The 20,228-nt window shown below is 35.6% G+C and overlaps 1 protein-coding gene across 10 annotated transcripts in view; it reads right to left on the bottom strand.

The window, feature by feature from the left end:
- Nucleotides 1-20,228, bottom strand: part of ADGRV1 (adhesion G protein-coupled receptor V1) — a 583,931-nt gene that overhangs the window by 442,984 nt on the left and 120,719 nt on the right. For all 10 annotated transcript variants that reach the window (XM_054555740.2, XM_054555742.2, XM_054555736.2 and 7 more), the window contains 8 exons: nt 19,410-19,549; nt 16,689-17,298; nt 14,894-15,109; nt 12,970-13,185; nt 12,002-12,246; nt 10,260-10,441; nt 8,323-9,134; nt 5,871-6,080 (listed from right to left, as the gene is read on the bottom strand). In XM_054555740.2, the coding sequence (XP_054411715.1) occupies nt 5,871-6,080; nt 8,323-9,134; nt 10,260-10,441; nt 12,002-12,246; nt 12,970-13,185; nt 14,894-15,109; nt 16,689-17,298; nt 19,410-19,549 (2,631 nt within the window). The remainder of the gene's footprint in view (nt 1-5,870; nt 6,081-8,322; nt 9,135-10,259; nt 10,442-12,001; nt 12,247-12,969; nt 13,186-14,893; nt 15,110-16,688; nt 17,299-19,409; nt 19,550-20,228) is intronic.

Genomic DNA, 20,228 nt, shown 5'->3' with positions numbered 1-20,228 from the left:
TACTTTACAAAAGTGAAGAAAATCATAACATGTCTTTCAAATTGCTAAAAGCATAAAGTAAGCTGTTAGGGAGCGTGCTAATGGCCATATGACTTGTTGAAAATATGCTCAATTCACTAGCTTTATATGATGATGAACACAGCTAAGAAATACCAATGAACTGTATCACTAAAAAAATATTATTATGCAAAGATAGAATGATGTTTAAAAAGATTTGGAAGACAACATCCTTAATCAAATTGTATAGCATAGACATATAGTTAAAAACCACAAACATTCACTAAAAATGTCACTTTTGGTTAGTTTTAGTTCAGTTAGCTATCCAAGTAACTTTTGTGTATATAAGTAATATCTTCAAACATTTTTTAAAAAGTAGAAACAAAGCAATAAAATTTAAACACCATTTTCAAGTATTTTTTAAACTGCCACATTTTTTATTTCTGAAGACAACTAAACAAATATTTCTTATAGGAAGATTTCTTAAAATATCATGAATTAATTAATTTAGAGACTATCTTAATTTCAATTTAAAAACACAAAATAATTTTTCATACTAAATTTAAAGACAATTTTAACAAAATGAACATTTTAAGGAGAGTGGATAATATAAACAAAAGCATTAGAAAGACTTCTTAAAACACATTTTAAGTGTGTCAATACAAAAAAATTTAGTTACCATCACATTAGTAGACTACGTCTTAGATTTATCTTTTAAAAGCACAGGAATTTCTAGATCAGATTGTCCAAAGATTGGGATGAAAATGAAACACTATGTATAGTCAGCCATTGCTAGCATACCATTTAAAAATTTTGTATTTGTAAAACTTGTGAACAAAATATAGACACTACTATGAAACTCTGGTGTCTCTCTATTGTACAATATATAGAATTTCTTATACAGCAAGTTTGGAATATTGAAAAACAAAAATTTATTACTAAAAAGCATAGAAAAATCCTTGAAGTTATTAAGCTATTTCACCTACAGTGTTGTCTGGTGACTCTTTCGTAAGAGTCGTGGTTTTCAAACTTTTCAAATCACAAAATTTGTTAATGGTTCAAAAAGAAAATTACGGAAGTTTAATTAAGTACTAAAGTGCAAAGAGAACACAAATGGCAAGAAAACAAAATGCAGGTCAAAAAATTTCCATGTTGAAGGGTAATCTATAATCACAATAATAAAATTGCAGTTGCAAGTTTAGACATAGGGATTTGGGAATAAATACATCATTTTTAGGTAAAAGTAAAAATAAAATGCTTAGGAGAAAAGAAAGTAAAATATTCAGACAAACTTACTGCATCTAAAAACACTCAAAGTCTAATACTACTTCATCAATATCCCCTCTGAAAATTTAAAAAGTTACTATGAAAGTAACTTACAAGAAAATACTGCAAAAATATAATTTGAAGTATGATACACACACACATATACACAAACACATGCGCACACACATGCACATAGAGAAGCACATATAAATAAAAGATAAATGAAGTATTTCTTAAACACATAATCTTGTAAGCCTAGTGAAAATGTATCACGTCAACAGCAAGAATAGTGTGAAATTTTTTCTAAGCAATAATCAAAAGGGAGGTATTTATTCTGTCTCTTTATTGCAGACTCCCAGGAGCCAGGTCCATTTAAAATGCCTCCTGGAAAAAATGACTGGACATATCAGAAAGATACCTTCTGCCAGGATGAAAAGTCAAACAGTCACAGGAAAATGAAAAACTTAAAAATAAGTGCTTAGCCTTCCAAATTTAAGGGAAAAGACAGAAGAAAATTCTTAAGAGAGAGTATGTTATTTTTAGATGACAAAGACTTTACTAGGTACTAAACAGCCTTCTAGATTTGCCCAAGATGAAAGGCAGAAGAACCCTTACCTAACAAAGTGTCTGACTACATAACCAGATGATCATCTTGATACGAAATCCAGAGTTTACCAACAGTTAGTGACATATTTCAACTCTAAAGCAGATCTGTTATATGGTGTCTAGGACTAACCTAATGCAGATAAAGAATATGAATGAAGAATGCATTTTAATAAACCTAAGTGTTTTAGACACTTATTTTCAAGACCAGAATTCTTTTTACAAAGATAAACACCAACTACAATGTACATTAAACTAATGGAAAACCAAAATACAGAAAATATATTTTAATAGATTGGTGTATACATGACATACGTATACTATCCAAATTGCCCTCTATAATAAAAAAGAAAATGGGATAAAACAATTATAGGAATATGAATAATGTGAAGCACAGACTGTCAATAAGAACAGTTAACAAAAAGTTGAGTGTTTCCAGTAGAGCGGTTCTATATATTTCTTTAAAGAATCACATTTCTTGTTCAAATCTTTGCGTAAAAAAGATTCACACTGTCCCTAAGAGAAGAAAAAATTTAAAATCCATTGAACATGACATGATGATTATGATGCTGCTCAGCTGGGTGACTGAGAGAAACACCTAGCACAGATTTATAAAGAGCACATTTATACCCAGTGTGCAACCACAGTAAAATCCATTGTCCCATATTTCTAAATTCTGTCCATTACATTTGAAAGAAAGTGATATTTATCACTGGGCAGCTCTCCAACTGCATTAGGACAAAACATAGAAATAGGATTCTACAGAATTCAATACATTGTTAGAGACTAAGGCAATTCCTCCCATGAATCAAAAATGCATTCTAGAGCCAGAAGTTCAGCATAGTCCACATTTTAAATCTAATCACATAAATGAAACTCCAACACTAGGCCAAAAGCAATGTTAACACTGTTAAAAGCTCACATGGCACAATTATTTTTACCCCATTTGTTTAGCGGCTATCTCTGAAGAATCACCGTGATGTTTTCATTAATTCACTTTCATAAACTCATCATGATACACATTTCTCTGTGCAATTTTCATGGTAATATAAAGCATACACAAAATATTGAACTATTGTGGCTTAATATGTTTTTGAAAAAATAATTTATAATCTAGGAAAAGGCTTAGGAATGAAGAGAAAAAAGTTAGCAAAAAATAGAAATTGACTCCAACTTTTATGTAGAAAATGTAAAAAATCTAGGGAGCACTCATGCCAGCAATAAAAGCAATTTGGTGTTTTAGATTGATATGCTAAAGCAGATTTTTAACCAATAACACCTTTGGACCATTTATTTTAATTATTAATCTTTCCTTTTTGCCGCTCCTGCAGATAATTAGCTGTTGGAAACTGACGAGGCCACAATATTGTTTTCAGGTGAAGTTCATCTGGGCCAAAGAGACTGTAGGTGTTCATGTCTGCAGTTTCTCCAAGATGTTGTGGTACCCAGCAGGAGGGCCCTCAGTGTCTTCAGAGCCCTCCAACTCACCACTAGCACCACCATCCAGGCTCATAGGATGCACTTTCACAACATTAGTGGCCCTACAGTTAAAATTCATTAAATTGATCCTAGACATCCAAATTGTTTTGTATTCCTTAGAAAAGAAATTTCATCATACTGCTGAAAAGCGCATGCCTAGTCTAGCTCTAAGTCCCTCCTTAAATCTCATATATCCTTTCCTGATTTCAGCTCGTTTGTACCTTCCATACCACTAACACTTTGATTCTCTTTTCCTTCCCCATATTTCTTCAACAAAACAAAACAAATCCAAAATGCTCCCCTGTCATCTGTTTTATCCAATGTTTCTCCTCTCCTTGCTGTCATAGCAAATAAGCAGTGCTTCTCAAAACTTCATGCTGTGAAGGACAGGGCTTTGTGTTTTGTTTTGTTTTGTTTGCCTTAATCCATCAGAGTCTGACCCTCTTATAAAACAGAATAAAATAAATGACTAGATAAGTTAAATAGCAAAAAACTAACACAAACAAAAAAAACATACAAAATACCAGCCCACAGATACTACTTTTGGATATCACAGCAAAGTGAAATTGTTGTAAGAGTTTCCAATCCTCTTGTCACAGACCAGAAGCAAACACTGAACAGGCAGCCTCCTGAAAGCCACACTGAGAAGGACCCCTTGAAGACCTCTATGTTTGTCATCCTTAGATATTTGCTTCCTATCCCCAAACCTCCTTTAAAATTCATCTACCATTGCTACTGTTTTATTTGGCCCATTTGAGATCTAACTCCCTTTTTTGGCCATGTTAGCATGAGACACACTGATTACTGAGTAATCAGTGTAACTGATTGAAAACACACTCTCTCCCTGGTTTCTCCCTGCCTCTCCAGCAAAGGCTTCTCTCTCCTCTCAGGTAATTTTTCTTTCCCAGCACCTTAGTCTGATGTTCTGCATGGTTCCATTCCGATAATTTGCTTTTTTTCCTCTGTCCACAAAAGTCATCATATTCATTTTCCAGATTTCAGCTATCATGTTTAACCAATGTCCATCTTTAACCTGAGACAGAGTCAGGTTCTCTCACTAATTTCCTTTCCTCACACAGGCACTGCTACTCAAATTCATTATGCTTCCAACTCAAATAACTTCAAATATTTACCAAAAGTCCCTGCATTGCCAGGTTCTGCAGCAGATGCGAGTTCAAGCAAAATAAAGTCTCTCCTCACTAGGTGCCCTATATAGCACGGGCTTTGGATTTGACATAGCTGGGCATAAGCACTACCACTGAATAATTGTTGCTATTTAGTCCCTCTCAAATTCAGTTTCCTTGTATGAAAATCTGGTGTATACGATTATACCTATTTCATAGGACTGCTGTTAAGTGAAATAATGAAGGTGGAGTGTCTGCCACACAGAAAACACTCCATAAGTGTTACTGTTGTCATTATTATTAACTATTCCTGCAGTAACTCTGTATTATGTTACAAATAACTTTTTGATAGTTGATGATCTGTCTTTACGTTAGATTTATGGAATTAGTCACTTTTACTCATTACTGCTATGACAACATGCAATTCCAACCCGTTAATAAAAGTAGAGTACTGAAAATGGCTCGAATATTTGCATGGATAAATAAACTTGCACGTTGGAAGTACAGTAAGGGAAAAGGTAATACAGTAAAATACATTCTGTTTCTGGCACAGCCACTAACCATCTGACACTGTCAAGTCTTTTAATCTCTCTCTGTCTCAATTTGTTTTCTCATCTATTAAATAGATGTCCAAGTACATAATCTATATCCTTTTCATTTGTTAACTATTCAAGGTAAAATTTTTTTTTAATTCCAGATAAACTATGTAATGAAACACAGGCTATCAATACCTATCTAACCCAAAACAGGCTTACTCAAAGACAAAAACACTGTTCTGTTTTAAACACACAAAAATTAGCCCCTCTATGTAAAACCCTACATATGATGTAAAATATTAAGTAAGAATTCAAGAAAATTACTGTTTTTTAAGGAAAAAAAGACATTTTATAAGGTTTGGTACTTTGTTCATAAAATATACAAACACAATATAAAATCCAGGCTAAAATATTCACTGATTACAAACTATTAGTTGTTTTTAACCGGTTGCCAATGTTTCACTGTTTGATACCAACAGCTACCCTTGGGCATACATTATACTTGCCAGGAACTATGCTAAGCACTTTACCTTTATTAGCTCACTTCATCCTCACAAAGAAACCTATGAAGTAATATTTTGAATCATTTAACAAATGGGAAAACTAAGCATTTCAGGTTTAACTTCCTTAAAATCACACCAGTAGAGAACGGCAAGCTAGAACATGGTATTGGTTTGCAAGCCTCCTAAATCTGGCTAAACAGTTCATTATAAAGCCTTCTCCCAAAGAAGTTCTATGCAGATTAACACACACACAGTTCAACAAAATAATGAAAGGGAAAAAATATCAGAAGTTTTAAAGAACTAGACAAAAGATAACATCCATAGAAAAGAAAATGAATATGCTTAAAAAAAAAGGAACCCACCTTCATGACCTATGACAGATCTGGAAGCTGTCTGAAAGCTAACAATTCCTGCCACATTGTCATTGGCCAAAATGTTCACTCTAACAGTTTCGGACCTTGGCAAAATTCTACTTCCACCTTCAGTGTACACCAAACTAACTATGATACTTTCGTCATCCTCTGGTTCAGAGTCATCCAAGATGGTTAAAATGACTGTCTTTTTGGTTTCACCTATAAAAACATCAATGGAATAAAAACCAAAGTAACGAAATCACCAACACAGAGAACTCAGAAAGGCCCAAAATAATTTCTATTTTTAAAAGTTAAGTAAAAACATGAGTGAATTTTAACAGTTCCATATCACGGGCAACATAAGCAAATTTTAATTTTACATATATATATATTTTTTCACATATCAAACACTGTAAAATTTCATTAATGAAGACAGATTGCGGAGAAGGACATTTTGAATTATGGGTAAGTTAAAAGGTAGAATTGTTTCAAAGAATCATGGCTTTACTTCCTGGTTGTTAGCCAAGAACAGTGACCTAGCTAGGAAAAGAGCTTCAAAGGTATCCTGTTTAGAAACAACTCCCTTTAGGAAAGTAGAGTCTCATTCTCATTCTGGCATTACTGTGATAATTTTAATCAGATATCAACACAATACCTTCCTGAAAAACCAGGAACACTTAGGGAATGGTGGTCAAAATGAGGAACTAAAAAGGGATATCAAATTCTGAGCAAAAGAACCAGCCTAAATGAGATGCATCTTTGAGTAACTCAATGAGATGACAGCATCAAGTACCAGTCTCCAGGAAGTAGTGCAATGAAGGAAGAAAACAAAAAAGGAACTCAAAGGGACAAGTGACAGTAACAAAGTCCAAGCAATCTACTTTGCAATTTGATCTAGTAGATAGGGCACCACAGAACGTCCCTAAATCCAATACTTTCTGCTGTTCAGCCAAAGGTGCCCCCTATTTATTTTCTCCCCACTTTCTGGAGAGAGAATGAAAGAGTGAGAAAAGAAAAGGCAGGGAAAAGGAGAAAGGAGATTAAATGCATGTTCCCTCTTTTGTGACCTTGCTGCATTTTCATCAATACAGCGGTGTCAAGATTGCTTTAAGAGACTCTGCATTATCTAAGAATCTAAGTTAGCAATAGCTATAAAATAGAGTCCATTTTGTGTGATGCTCAGGTTATAATTCATGGTAATAGTAATTTATATAATGCTATTTCTTTATATATAACTTTCTTTGTAGTTAACAAAACCACTGGAAAAATCTAATTTTATATTTTCATTTCCACTCCCTCCTCGTTACATTTTCATTATTCCTTTTGAAATAGAAAAGTTACCAATTACTAACCTGTTCCCATCTTCCGTCAAGCATATCATATCCCACTAAATCCTCAAATCACTGACTAGAAAATAACCATAATAAAAATATTTTATACAATTTTTAAAATTTACTCTAAAACATGATTATTATATGTTTCAAAAAGCATATTACATATGTATCATGAGCTCTAATTAGTTTCCAAAAAAAAGTATATGCCTTAAAAAGTTAAACAACAAATACAACAGATTGTTCTAAAATATAGAATTATGAATAAAGTTTCTTTCCTGCATTTTGTTGTATATTCTGAGGTTTTTAGAGTATACATTACTTTTTCAATCAGAAAAGCACTATGTTTTTTAAAATTTTGTGGAATACATAATTGCCCAAATGAGGATGTAATCAATAATCTCAGTAAAGATACTTTTCCCACACCCAAAGAAAACTATTTTAAACATACTAACTTTCCCAATTTTAAATAGCACAGGAGTCAACCAGTCCTGAAAAAGAACCACTCAATCTGATCCTAATTCTAATTAGCTGATTATGTAAAATATCAGTATATTGTTTATGAAAATTTACAATAGTGATCGCAAGTGTAGGAACAGTATTATAAATTGATCACTAGGATTAATGTAATATAAGTGCAGTCACCAAAGTTTATGCTACTTTTACTTACAAATAATTTTCTCTGATATTTCCTGATTTGTCTAGTGAATATGAAAATGTTTATCAATTAATACTCATTTTCCTAGCTACCACTGCTTCTTACCAACATGTATGGTTGTAGGTACATGGGTCATTATTAAAATTTCCCTTACAAAATTAGAACTTGCCTTATAGTTTCCTCTGTGCTTTGTTAAAGACACTACTATCAAACATAAAGGGATAAAATTCACATATTCCCAGAAAATCTATTTTTTAAACTAAAAAGATATATATGTACAGTCATGTCAGGCTACGTATGTCATGTCAACCATTAACAAGCCAATTAACTTCTATTTTTTTCTAAAGCCAAACTACATTTTTATATATTAACAAGAATGTACACAGTAAGAATTCTTATAAATTTTATCATTAAAATGGACTATGATGACTTTACCAGGGGCAACTGAAATTCATTTAGAACCATTGCTCACCTTCAGCAAAGGTCAGAATCTTTCCAGCACCTATAAAATCTAAACCTTCAGTAGCCGTTCCACCAACAACACGCCATTCGACTGCCACTTGACCTAAGCTGCCCTCTGTCCTGTGTATCATCAGCTCCACCAAGGTTTGGGGCTGCTCCTGAACTTCAACAAATAAGCCATCTTCGGAAGTATTGGGACTAATACTGTAGATCACAAACACTCCAAAGGCATCACCATTTAGTGCTATGACAACTGTAGAAGTATTTGGCTGTCCTATGGTTGGCTGATTTTTCAAACTGGCTGAAATGTTCATGAGGTGAACTTCAAGGAGAGAAATTAGAAAACTCTCATCCATCTCTGGGAAATCATCAGGAAGGATAGACACTGTGAGATTTGCAAATTCATCACCTTCCTGCATTATGGCCCATTGCCTTGTCACAGGCTCATAGTCACTCCTAGCCACAGCCTGACCACTAAAAAGAAATGCTACCCTGGTCATGTTTTTCCTGTAGGTCCAGAAGTCTGAATTGTTGACAGCTGGGCTGATCCATGATGTCATCCAGAAACACTGGGGACCCTCAGAAGCACTGAAAAATGAAAACGCTGAGCAAGCTTGTTCCTTAAGGCACAAAGTGGCACAGGTATACTGGGGCTCCCCCACGGCAGAGACATTCACCCAAGTTCTCCAAAGTGGGTCAGGCACCCCTTGAATTGGTGATTCATAGTAGGACAGTAAATCTTGACCTTCCTGCATTGCCAGAGCCACTACATCAATGTCGGAAGTACTGTAGAACAACAACAGCCGACCAAAGTGCCCTCCGCTAAAACGTGGAGTGACAATTAAAAGACAGGTTAAGCATTCAAAGTAATTACACATAGAGAAGAGGAATGCTGATTGTGGTTTTTAATTTTTTAAAAAAACGTTTAAAGTCATAGTACAAACACAATCCTGTTTCTTAATTACATTTGTCTCCCAACATTTTGTTTTCTCCTATAAGGAAACCTTGCTAATTTTCATTCAAACAATACTTATTTTTAACCAAGCTATGAAAATATTTTCTAAGGTATGCATATTCAGGATTTCAAAACAAAATTACAAAGTTAATTTTTATTGCTATACTTAACTGAAACAAAGTAACAATGATAACAAACATGACTACATTTTGAGGAAATGTAGTAACAGTCAGCCCTCCCTATCCACAGGTTCTACATCTGTGGATTCAAGACGGCAGATCAAAAATATTCAGAAAAAAAAAATTTGTAAATACAAACTTTAAAAACCAGTCCAGAATAGCAACTATTTACATAGCACTTACATTGTATTAGGTATTATAAGTAATCTAGAGATGATTTAAAGTATATGGATGGCTGTGCATAGGTTATATGCAAATTTTATATTTTACACCACTTTATATTAAAGGGGAGCATCCAAGGATTTTGTTATATCCAAGGACCCTGCAGTCAATCCCCTGTGGATACCAGAGGGATGATTGTACTTGTTACAAGTTCCCAAGATCCTGTTTTCTATTTCTGAAGGAGCTCAGTGAGCCCAATGCTGCCTCACAAAAAAAAGAATAAAAAAAGCAAGAAAAAAACAGACCTGGAAATCAACTCCTTCATACATCATTCAAATGTTCTTTAATTTAAAAGCCAGTTATATTTAAGTACTAATTATAACAAATTACAGATTAGAGCAATGCATTTCTGGGGTTAGAGAGCCCAGTGATGTAAAATTTATTACCCATTTCACTAACAATAGGTATGATAAATGAAAGGCCCTTTATACTAATAAGCATAATTCAATTAACACATTAAAATAACCTATAAAATAATTTATGGCACAGAAAAAACCACAAAACCTAAATGATTTAACTGTGCAAGGGATCCTTCCCCACCACCCCATAACTCTCATCACTCCCACAGATGCAAGTAGCTATCTCATATACCTTCGCCTGACAGTTATGTTAGCACAGGAACTTCTTTCCAGAGGCTCTTGAACACGATAAACCGTCTGAGCAAAGGCTACTGTACCATAAGGATTATCATTGGCAGGAATAATAATATTTGCAATTCGATCTAACCCAATAGTACCTCCACCAGAGGCATCAGTTAGTTGCACTTGGATAACCTAAAAATACAGTGAAAACTTCCTTAAGAGCATCACAGTTCTGAAATTAGAATAAAAATGATTCAAGGGAAAAAATAGAACATATACATACAAGTACAAGAACAAAATGGAATGAAATATAAATGGACTAAAAGAAACTCGCCCAATTACACTTACAAACCCAGCATGTAACAGAATAACCCATCATCAACATTTAATAATAGAACCTAGTTATATATGACATACAGGCTGTTTAAACTCCTTAATATTGTTATATAATCATGTGACTCAATTTTAATATCCCTGTTTATGTTTACCATTTCAATAATAGGACTTTTACATCCTATACCTTTTTTAAAAAAATCTGAACTATACATTTTAATGGTGAGTTAATATACTATGCTTTATTTCCCACATTATTTTAAATAAAATTATTCGACAAAATTTAAAACAAAAACATACTGTAATGCCACCTAAATTTAGAGAGAAAAAAACAGAAATGTTTTTTATGTGCTAATGAATATCTCATATTTTAGAAGTGAAAAATGGCACAACTAGCATTCAAAATAAATTTTATGAACTTCTATAAAATTTTATACTATTAAAGAATAAATGCTATCAAAAGTAATTTTATGAGATCTAAATGTTAATAATACTTGAATTTCATACAATAAAATTGTCTTCAGCCAATGTATGTTAGTGATTAACTTTTCCACTGATACTGTGCTTATATTTGCTACCTTGCTGCTTCATCAGGAAAAGGAAATATCAGGAAGATGTGTCTCGCATGGTATTTTTCATATAGTAAATTCTCAACAATGGTTGAAGAATAAGTGAATGAATGAATGAATGAATGAATGAATGAAAAACCACAATAATACTTAAGATTGACTGGCTCACACCCAAGCCAAAAGGGAGTATAAATATAAGTTAAGAGTTTATACAGAACAGGCCGGGCACATTGGCTCATGCTTGTAATCCCAGCACTTTGGGAGGCTGAGGCAGGTGGATCACCTGAGGTCAGGAGTTCGAGACCAGCCTAGCCAACACAGTGAAACTCCATCTCTACTAAAAATACAAAAATTAGCCAGGAATGGTAGCTTGTGCCTGTAATCCCAGCTACTCGGAAGGCTGAGGCAGGAGAATCCCTTAAACCCGGGAAGCATAGGTTGCAGTGAGCGGAGATCATGCCACTCTCCACCCTGGGCGACAAGTGCAAAACTCCGTCTCAAAAAAAAAAAGAAAAAGAAAAAAGAGTTTATACAGAACAAATGTATTATAAATTAAGACATATATATGTGTGTATATATATGTTATTTAACCTTTTAACCAAAATGTTGAACAATACAATGTAATTGTACAAAAAAGTCTTAGTAAACTGGCATATGTATACAATCTATTTCTAGAATATTCCTGCTTTTGTCAACTGTAAGGATCACTTTCACACTAGCATAGTTTGAACATTCTTGCAGGAATAATTTATTTGACATCCTCTCCAAAATGTCACAACGGCCATTTGTTCTAGTCACTATAGATAAGGTATGATTTACAGTGTCATTCTATACTAGCCAGTCCTCTCACCTCTTCAATCTCCGGAACGTCGTCAGCCAGGACCTCTAACAACAAGGTTTGAATGGTTTCCCCAGGGGCAAAGGTCACATTACCTGAGACAACTCGCAGGTCGCCAGTAGCAAGCTGTCCATTAATGATGGCAACCCATTGAACAGTAACATTGCCGAGTGTCCCAGAATTTCGAATTATTGGCAGGTTTACCTTCACTGAGTTAAACTCAGGTTCCTCTACAATAAGTTTAGTAATCTGAAAACCTGAAGGGTAGACAGAGCAGAGTTCATTTCAAATACAAAGTGAAACAGAGATAACAGTTAACCAAGCACCATCCTATAGTGGATTCTCTTTCCCACTAAGCAATCTAAGTAGCTATAACCCACAAAAACCAGAGTAACACGCTGTGATACAAATTGGTCTGCCCTGTCAAAATTTCCAAATTATTTTTCACTGTGATAAAAGTAGAAATCACAAAGCCCATAGGGCTCAAGTTTATACCAGACATGAGTGACAGGTCCAGTGAGCACAGAAGCTGATTGCACAGTGCAAGCCTGCTCCAGAGGCAGTTGCTATTTGGTTCCCATGACTGATGTTATGCAGGAAAGGGAACTTGATATTGCCACATTTCCTATTTATCAAGACAGCCCAGAAATCCAAATTTTTGTGTAAATTTCTATAAATTAAATTATTTTTCTAAAGAATGGCCTAAGACTCACAAAACACATATAGGAGCCAGGTCACACCCTAAAACCAATAGTTTGTGACTTCTCCACATATGCTAAGAGACTGATTTAATTTCTTTTTTAAACAATCACTAACCACTGCCAATGACTGTGTACAGATGTCCTATATGTCAGTAACAGCAAGTTAAGAAAGAAAACACGATCAGATCAATTCTGAGTCTCTAAAAGTAAAGAAAAGATCATTATCTATGATCTATACATACAGACAAGTCAAAGAGAGACACAAATTAGTCTTCATACCAAATAATCCATAGGGGTCATCAGAGGCCTCAATAATAATGACTGCCTCTGTTAAAGCCCCTAGTCTGGCTCCTCCTGTTGTTTCATTCAGCAGTTGCACAAGAAAAGATTCTTCCAGTTCAGGATAGATATCATTAATGATATATATTGGCACGGCTTTACTGGTTTCCCCTTCTAGCAAGACCACATCTGATGAAGCTATACTATAATCTTCACCTGAAAAGACCAAAAGTAAAATGCTAAGACTTCTAAAATATGATCAAAACATTCCATATACTAGGGAAAAACTATTAGGTATCAAACTTTATGGATCTACTTGGAAATACTTTTTTGAGGATACTGACTACATTTATTCTAAGCAAGAAGACTTTTATGCCTCTCAGTAGAAAAATGGGTTTGATAATGTCACAAAATAATGAAAAAGACTTCCTAGGTTCATTCCTTCACTTTCAGAAAGATGTATACATATTTGGTCTATTTATATAAATAGAGAATCATTCACTACAAGATAGCCCCCCTTAACTACGAGAAAAAAATGTGTACTTTTAGAAGAAAGAACAGAACTAGAATTGTAATGTCACTGGAGAGATAAATTATACCATTGCACAGATATGGGAACGCTAGCATCATCAATGATACAACTGGACATGAAAAGACTTTCTTGCATAGATTGAAAGCCGCTACTGAGTACTGCTCAGGATGGCAGGAGAAAAAACAAACCAACCAAAAAAAAGGTGGGTGGGGAAAGGAGGGGAGCTTCGTGTGAAGACTGAGGACTAATTTCTTACAACACTGACCAATCCCTACCATCTGTCAGTGTGTGAGGCCCTCTACAGGCAGCCAGGTATTCCTAGGAGCTACCCCAGCCTACACCCATTAGGTATTAGATGGGCCTGGTTTATTGTCTTTTCAAGCAAGTATTATGTCCAGATGATTTATTTTTAAAATCAAGCACAGTATCCCATCCATTCACATTCCTGTTCCTCTGAAAGCACACTAGAAAGATTCTAATTGAATAGTTCTCAGACAAATCTACCTCTGGATGCTGGGACGGCACTATCAAAGTAGGCAGTCTTCTTATATACACATCTGGCAAAGAAGTCATTTTCTTAAATATAAAATAGTTAATACTAACTATTGCCTCTTCCTTGCTCTTCACAGATAAATAAGCAAGTAAGATAAAGGGATCCAGAGACAAGGCTGTTGCCAAGCACTGAAAGCATGTAGCTCCCCATTTTCCCTGCATTCCTCAGTAGTCATTTATAAGTGAATTCCTTTCAAAAATGAGGAGTACACTCACAGAAAACCAGTGTTTTCCTCAGTTTACTTTTCATTGATTTGTGCATATTTTGGTCATCATAGCTTTTAAATTCATAGAAAATTTGGCCAAAACTTTTTGCAAAGTCTACAAGTTCAGTGTCATAAATATATAAAAACTCTACCAGCACTTTGGGAGGCCGAGGTGGGCAGATCATGAGGTCAAGAGATCGAGACCATCCTGGCCAACATGGTAAAACCCCATCTCTACTAAAAATACAAAAATTAGCTAGGCATGGTGGTGCACACCTGTAGTCCCAGCTACCCGGGAGGCTGAGGCAGGAGAATTGCTTGAACCCAGGAGGCGGACGTTGCAGTGAGCCAAGATCACACCACTGCGCTCCAGCCTGGGCGACAGAGCAAGACTCCATCTCAAAACAAAACAAAACAAAACAAAACAAAATCGTAAAATCAAGCAAGACTCCATCTCAAAAAAACAAACAAACAAAAACTCTAGATTTGTCCCTTGAAAAAGATACAAGAGTATTTCTAGCTTTCTAGTTGATTATCCTAATTGCAACTTCGAGAGGCTTTGTTAATCAAGGATACATGTCCCTCTGTGTGTATGTACCTCTGTATGTACTGCTTTTTAGTTGTCTTTTCTTACCAGCTATTGCAGTTATTGGCACAGCTTTAAACTTCACAGAGACATCTGCAAATGCTCCTCCTGTTCTAGTCACATTGATAATGGGTCCAACATGATTTTCTGCCACTCGGACAACTGGTGCTGAGAGCTGAAGAGTTCCAAATGCATCATCATTGGCAATGATAATTAGTTGTGCAACAGTTTCTACCTTAGGCCCAAGACGTGGAGAATTTGGAACTGAAAGACAAAAGATCCAAATAGATCAGAGAAAGCTATCAAAATTCTAACAACAGGCCAAAAGTCATCAAGAAATCTCAGCAAGATTCCATCAGCCAAACAGGATTCTCATTTGGGGTTTTCCCTCTACTATTTATTTTACTTATTTATTTATTTGTAGAGATGGAGTCTCACTCTATCACCCAGGCTGCAGTGCTGGAGTGCAGTGGCGCCATCTTGGTTCACCGCAACCTCCCCTTCCTGAGTTCGAGCAATTCTCCTGCCTCAGCCTCCCGAGTAGCTGGGACTACAGGCACACGCTGCCATGCCCGGCTAATTTCTTTTGTATTTTAGTAGAGACAGGTTTTCACCATGTTGCCCAGGCTGGTCTTGAACTCCTGAGCTCAGGCAATCTGCCTGCCTCGGCCTCCCAAAGTGCTAGTTAGGATTACAGGCGTGAGCCACCGCGCCCAGCACTACTATTTATATTTAAGAATATGTATTGTTTAATATGCACCAGCATTAATCCAGACATTCAGGATTCAGAAATAAACTAAACAGAATGTCCCTGCTCTATTGTAGCTTACATTCTAGAGAAATTTTTATTATAGAATTTATAACAAAAGAACAGTTACTTACAGAAATATTTTAATACGTGTTGAAAAGTTATCAAAAAGGAAAAAATCATTAGAGTATAATTAATCATCACTTTACATAATATTACAACAGATAATGATGAAATCTACAGAACGATCCTCTTCTAATTAGTTCACTGTGCCATTAAAACAAAACAGCATTTCAGTTACAAGATTGAGTAGGAAACTAATTTAGTTCGTTGACCTCAAAGACTAGCTGCAAATCATCATACTCTAAATTACTGCCTCTTTAACTGCTTCGCCTTCTTCCCTGACAAACCTGTTCTGCACTGCCCATTCTTAATTAATACTGTCACTGAACTACTTTGTTACTATGGTCTGAAGGTTTGTGTCCTCCCGCCTCAAAATTCAAACATTTAAATCCTAATCCCTGTGGTGATAGTATTAAGAGGTGGAGCGCTTGAAGGTGATTAGGTTAAGGAGGTGAGACCCTTGTAAATGGGGTTAGTGCCCATGTAAAAGAGACCTGAGAGAGACAGAGACCCCTCAACCCTCCACAAGACCCAGGAAGCAGACCCTCACCAGACACTGAATCTGCTGGCATCTTAACCATGGCACTTCCCAGCCTCCAGAACTATAAGGAAAAATTTGTGTTGTTTCTAAGCCACCCAGTTTATGGCAGTTTGTTACAGCAACCCCAGTGGATGAATCCACTCATCCAGAAATCAGAGTCAGCCTCAAGACTACATCAACCCTGTTATAATAGAGTGTGCTAGATAATTTTAAAGTTCCCTTCTTACTTTCTACTGACTTTTAAAACATAATTTATAAGAAAAAAATGTGTCTGGCTTCCAGTTACCTTACAGGTAAACTGTTCTAAGAGGACACTTTCAAAGTTAGAGTTTACTATTTTTTATAGAATTCTCTATTAAATAAAATTTAAAACTGATTGTTTCAGGATTCTGATAGCTAATAATAATAATAACACACTAAGGGATACTTACTTGAACGGCTCTGTACTTTCGCTATTAAAGTAGAGTTGAGTAGTTCGATAAAGACAGATTCGGACCTTTCTGGCTCATCATCATCCAAAATTGAAATAGCTATTGTTGCCTCACTCTGATTAGCTCCAAAAAGAGCAAATCCAGAAGCTGGTATATAGTCTTTTCCTTGAGTTGCTCTCGCTAAATTAGGTGGAAAATAAGGTGGTTTTTCCATATCATCTAGTGTTGCATATGAGACAAGGACTTTTCCCATGAGGCCTTTCAACCTTATTATTGATAATGTGATGTTCTGGGTTGCTTCCTCAACTTTAACAGGTCTGTTTTTCTCAGAAAAAATGAATACCCCATATGGATCATCACTAGCCAAAACTGTTAATGTGGCATTAATATGAGCTCCCAAAGAACCACTGGAAACACTGAGGATTGACACAGAGAATGCCTTATCCAGTTCTGGGTCTTCGTCAGGCAATATCTCCACAGTGATATTGGCGCTCGTCTGCCCAATCTCAAATGTGATGTTGCCAGAGGTGAAGGCGAGATCACCATCAGGATCAGAGTCTATGTTCCAATGCAAAGTCACTGGAGACAGAGTTCCATGATGTCTTATAACCTACAAAATATTTAATATTAAGATCTATTAAAAGAGAGATTAAAGCCAGTTACTTAGAGGCTTATAAATACATTAATGATAGCAGCACAATTTTATTTTATATAAGTTCTTCTCCAGACTACAAGACTGCTGCAGGCAGGGGTCATATACTATCCATCTTTGAAGGCCCACAGACAGTCTTACAAGTAGAGGATATTTAAAAGGTGACTATGCCGAGTGCAGTGGCACATGCCTGTAGTCCCAGTTATTCAGGAGACTGAGACAGAAGGGTCCCTGGAGCCTAGGACTTCGAGGCTGCAGTCAGCTATGATGGTGCCACTGCACTCCAGCCTGGGCAACACAGCAAGACTCTATCTCTGAAAAAAAATAAATAAAAAACAATCGAAATAATAAAAATTTCAAAGGTGATTGTTGCATGAAACTATAAATTGATGAAAAAAACGTAGTCTCTATTTAAATTATAACTATCTTTTGTGTATCTTTTATTTTATCCCAATAAATCAAATGTGATTAACAATGTATTACATTCAGGCACACTCATAAAAGTTTTCACAATCACTACAAAAATGGTATATATTTCATTGCAAGGAATGTATAAATGGTGTTTTTCTGAAAAGTGAGCTGTAAAACTCATTTTAAAACAAATCACATTTACTTTTATCTTCAATATATTATGTAAACAAACTCATCAAAAAACATATTTGACCCAAAGTATAAGAAAACACATTTAAGGAAGACATGCTTTTGTCAATAATATGTTAAGAATGAAAAGCTTAAAAATTTCTCCAAGTAAATCCCAACTAAGAGTAATTTTTATTTATTCTTGAAATATGATGGTTACTTCAAAATAAAATTTAGAGACAGTAATTTTATAAAAGTTGATCCTTTCCCTTAATGTTTTTTTGTCTTTCCTGAGTCATTAGTTATCCTTTCTAAGGTTGTTGAATTTATCGCACAACAGTTTATCGAAAATCTGCCATAATAGTACAGAAGGATATGTTTGAGTGATATTTCTTCATTATTCGTATGGAAGCTGAGCAAGTAGCTAGCTCCTGTGAGTCACTGAACAATGAATCCTTCTTAATTTCTACTGGAACAAAGCAGAGTAGGCACACAAACACACACACACATCATATAGAGTTATTATTATTGCTAGTTCACCCATGTTTTAGATTTTCTTTCCTTATGGGAGAGAGACAGGACAGGATTGCACTTCTCCTACTGACATTAGGCACAGCTAGGAGATCTGCTCTGACCAAGGAAGTTAAGTAGAAATGATATAAATCACTTCCAGAAAGAAGCTATAAGAGCTGGTATGCCGTTCTTCACATCCACATTTCCCTCCACCAAGATAAAAGCACCTGCTGAGATACAGCCTTGGTGCCTAAAGTGACTAACAATCAGAGCCCCCTGCTAACTTAAGTTGGACATATACATGCTATGAATGAGAAACAAATCTTTTCCAGCACTTTGAGAGGCCAAGGCAGGTGGATCACCTGAGGTTGGGAGTTTGAGACCAGCCTGACCAACATGGAGAAACTCTGTCTCTACTAAAAATACAAAATTAGCCAGGGGTGGTGGTGCATGCCTGTAATCCCAGCTACTTGGGAGGCTGAGGCAGGAGAATCACTTGAACCCAGGAGGTGGAGGTTGTGGTGAGCTGAGATCACGCCATTGCACTCCACTGGGCAACAAGAGCGAAACCCCATCTCGAAAAAAGAAAGAAAGGGAGGGAGGGAGGGAGGGAGGAAGGAAAGGAGGAAGGCAATTCTTTGTTGTACCAGCCATTGATATTTTAGAGATGTTTGTTACTACAGCCTATCTGAACAAACACAAAAATCTATGTAAGATAAATACTTGTAGTACAGCTCCATTATATTCCTTAAAGGGTCAAGGATCCTCAGAATTAAACAATGACTCCATGTGCAATACTAAAGACAAAAATAAATGCCAAATGACTGTTCGATCCCCAATTTGTATTGCCTGTGCCAATAGGCTCATTCCCTTTGGCCTACACAAAAAAAGGAAAATATAAAACACACTTTCATAGCACAGTACAGTTTTTAAAACAACAGAAAGTGTCTAGGAATGAAGGAAGAAAAGGTACTCACATTTAATATAACAGTGCTATACCCATCTTCTGGTTCAGTTCCACTGACAAAGAGTGACTCAGGGCTAAATTCAAATACGCCATGAGCATGGTCAGAGGCTGCAATTGTCACTAGAATTTGGGAAGCCACTCCTAGACTGGCTGCATGAACAAGTTCCAACAAATAGAAAAAAAAAAAAAAAAATGTTAATCAGTAATTTACAAACCAAAGGAAAAGCCAAGGAACAACTTTTTGAAAAGAGCCCTTCCATTCATTCAGTACATTCTAATTTGTTTTAGAAAGAAAGGCAGACACAAATGGGTGCCACACATATTCATGCTTTTATGACCTTTCTCTACGTTGGCACCAACGTGATGTACAAGTGCTGCATAAGCACTTGGAGATGAATAAGGAAAACTTGTTTTTCTTTTTCTTTTCTATGAAAGAGAACATTCTTCCACACAGAGTATACGAGGAAGGTCTCCCACGACCCTTCCGACCTCAAAAGAACTTGAGCCAAAATGACTCTTACCTTCATGAAATAATAAGTAGTTTCTCTATGATTTTAGTCATTCTGGCTGAACAGATTCTTGGTTTCCAATGTGCATGGATTCTAGGCCTATTTTTTCATCATGTGATGATACTATAAATCTCTCTCTCCTGATCCTAAATAGTCCCACTCTGTAGCTAAAAAGACGCCATGATCTAAAGCAGCATTTAAGTTTTTCCTAAAAAGTATGTTCAAATTTTATGTTGCATTAATGTCTGCAGACTAGAAAATGAACAATTCTAAAAGCAATAGAGTAATTAACTACAGAAGTTGCATTTGGCATTGATGGA

Source organism: Pongo abelii, chromosome 4 (genome assembly GCF_028885655.2).
Source record: "Pongo abelii isolate AG06213 chromosome 4, NHGRI_mPonAbe1-v2.0_pri, whole genome shotgun sequence".
Classification (NCBI taxonomy): Eukaryota; Metazoa; Chordata; class Mammalia; order Primates; family Hominidae; genus Pongo; species Pongo abelii.
The sequence above is the reverse complement of the archived record's forward strand: the minus strand, read 5'-3'. Positions and strand labels throughout refer to the sequence as shown.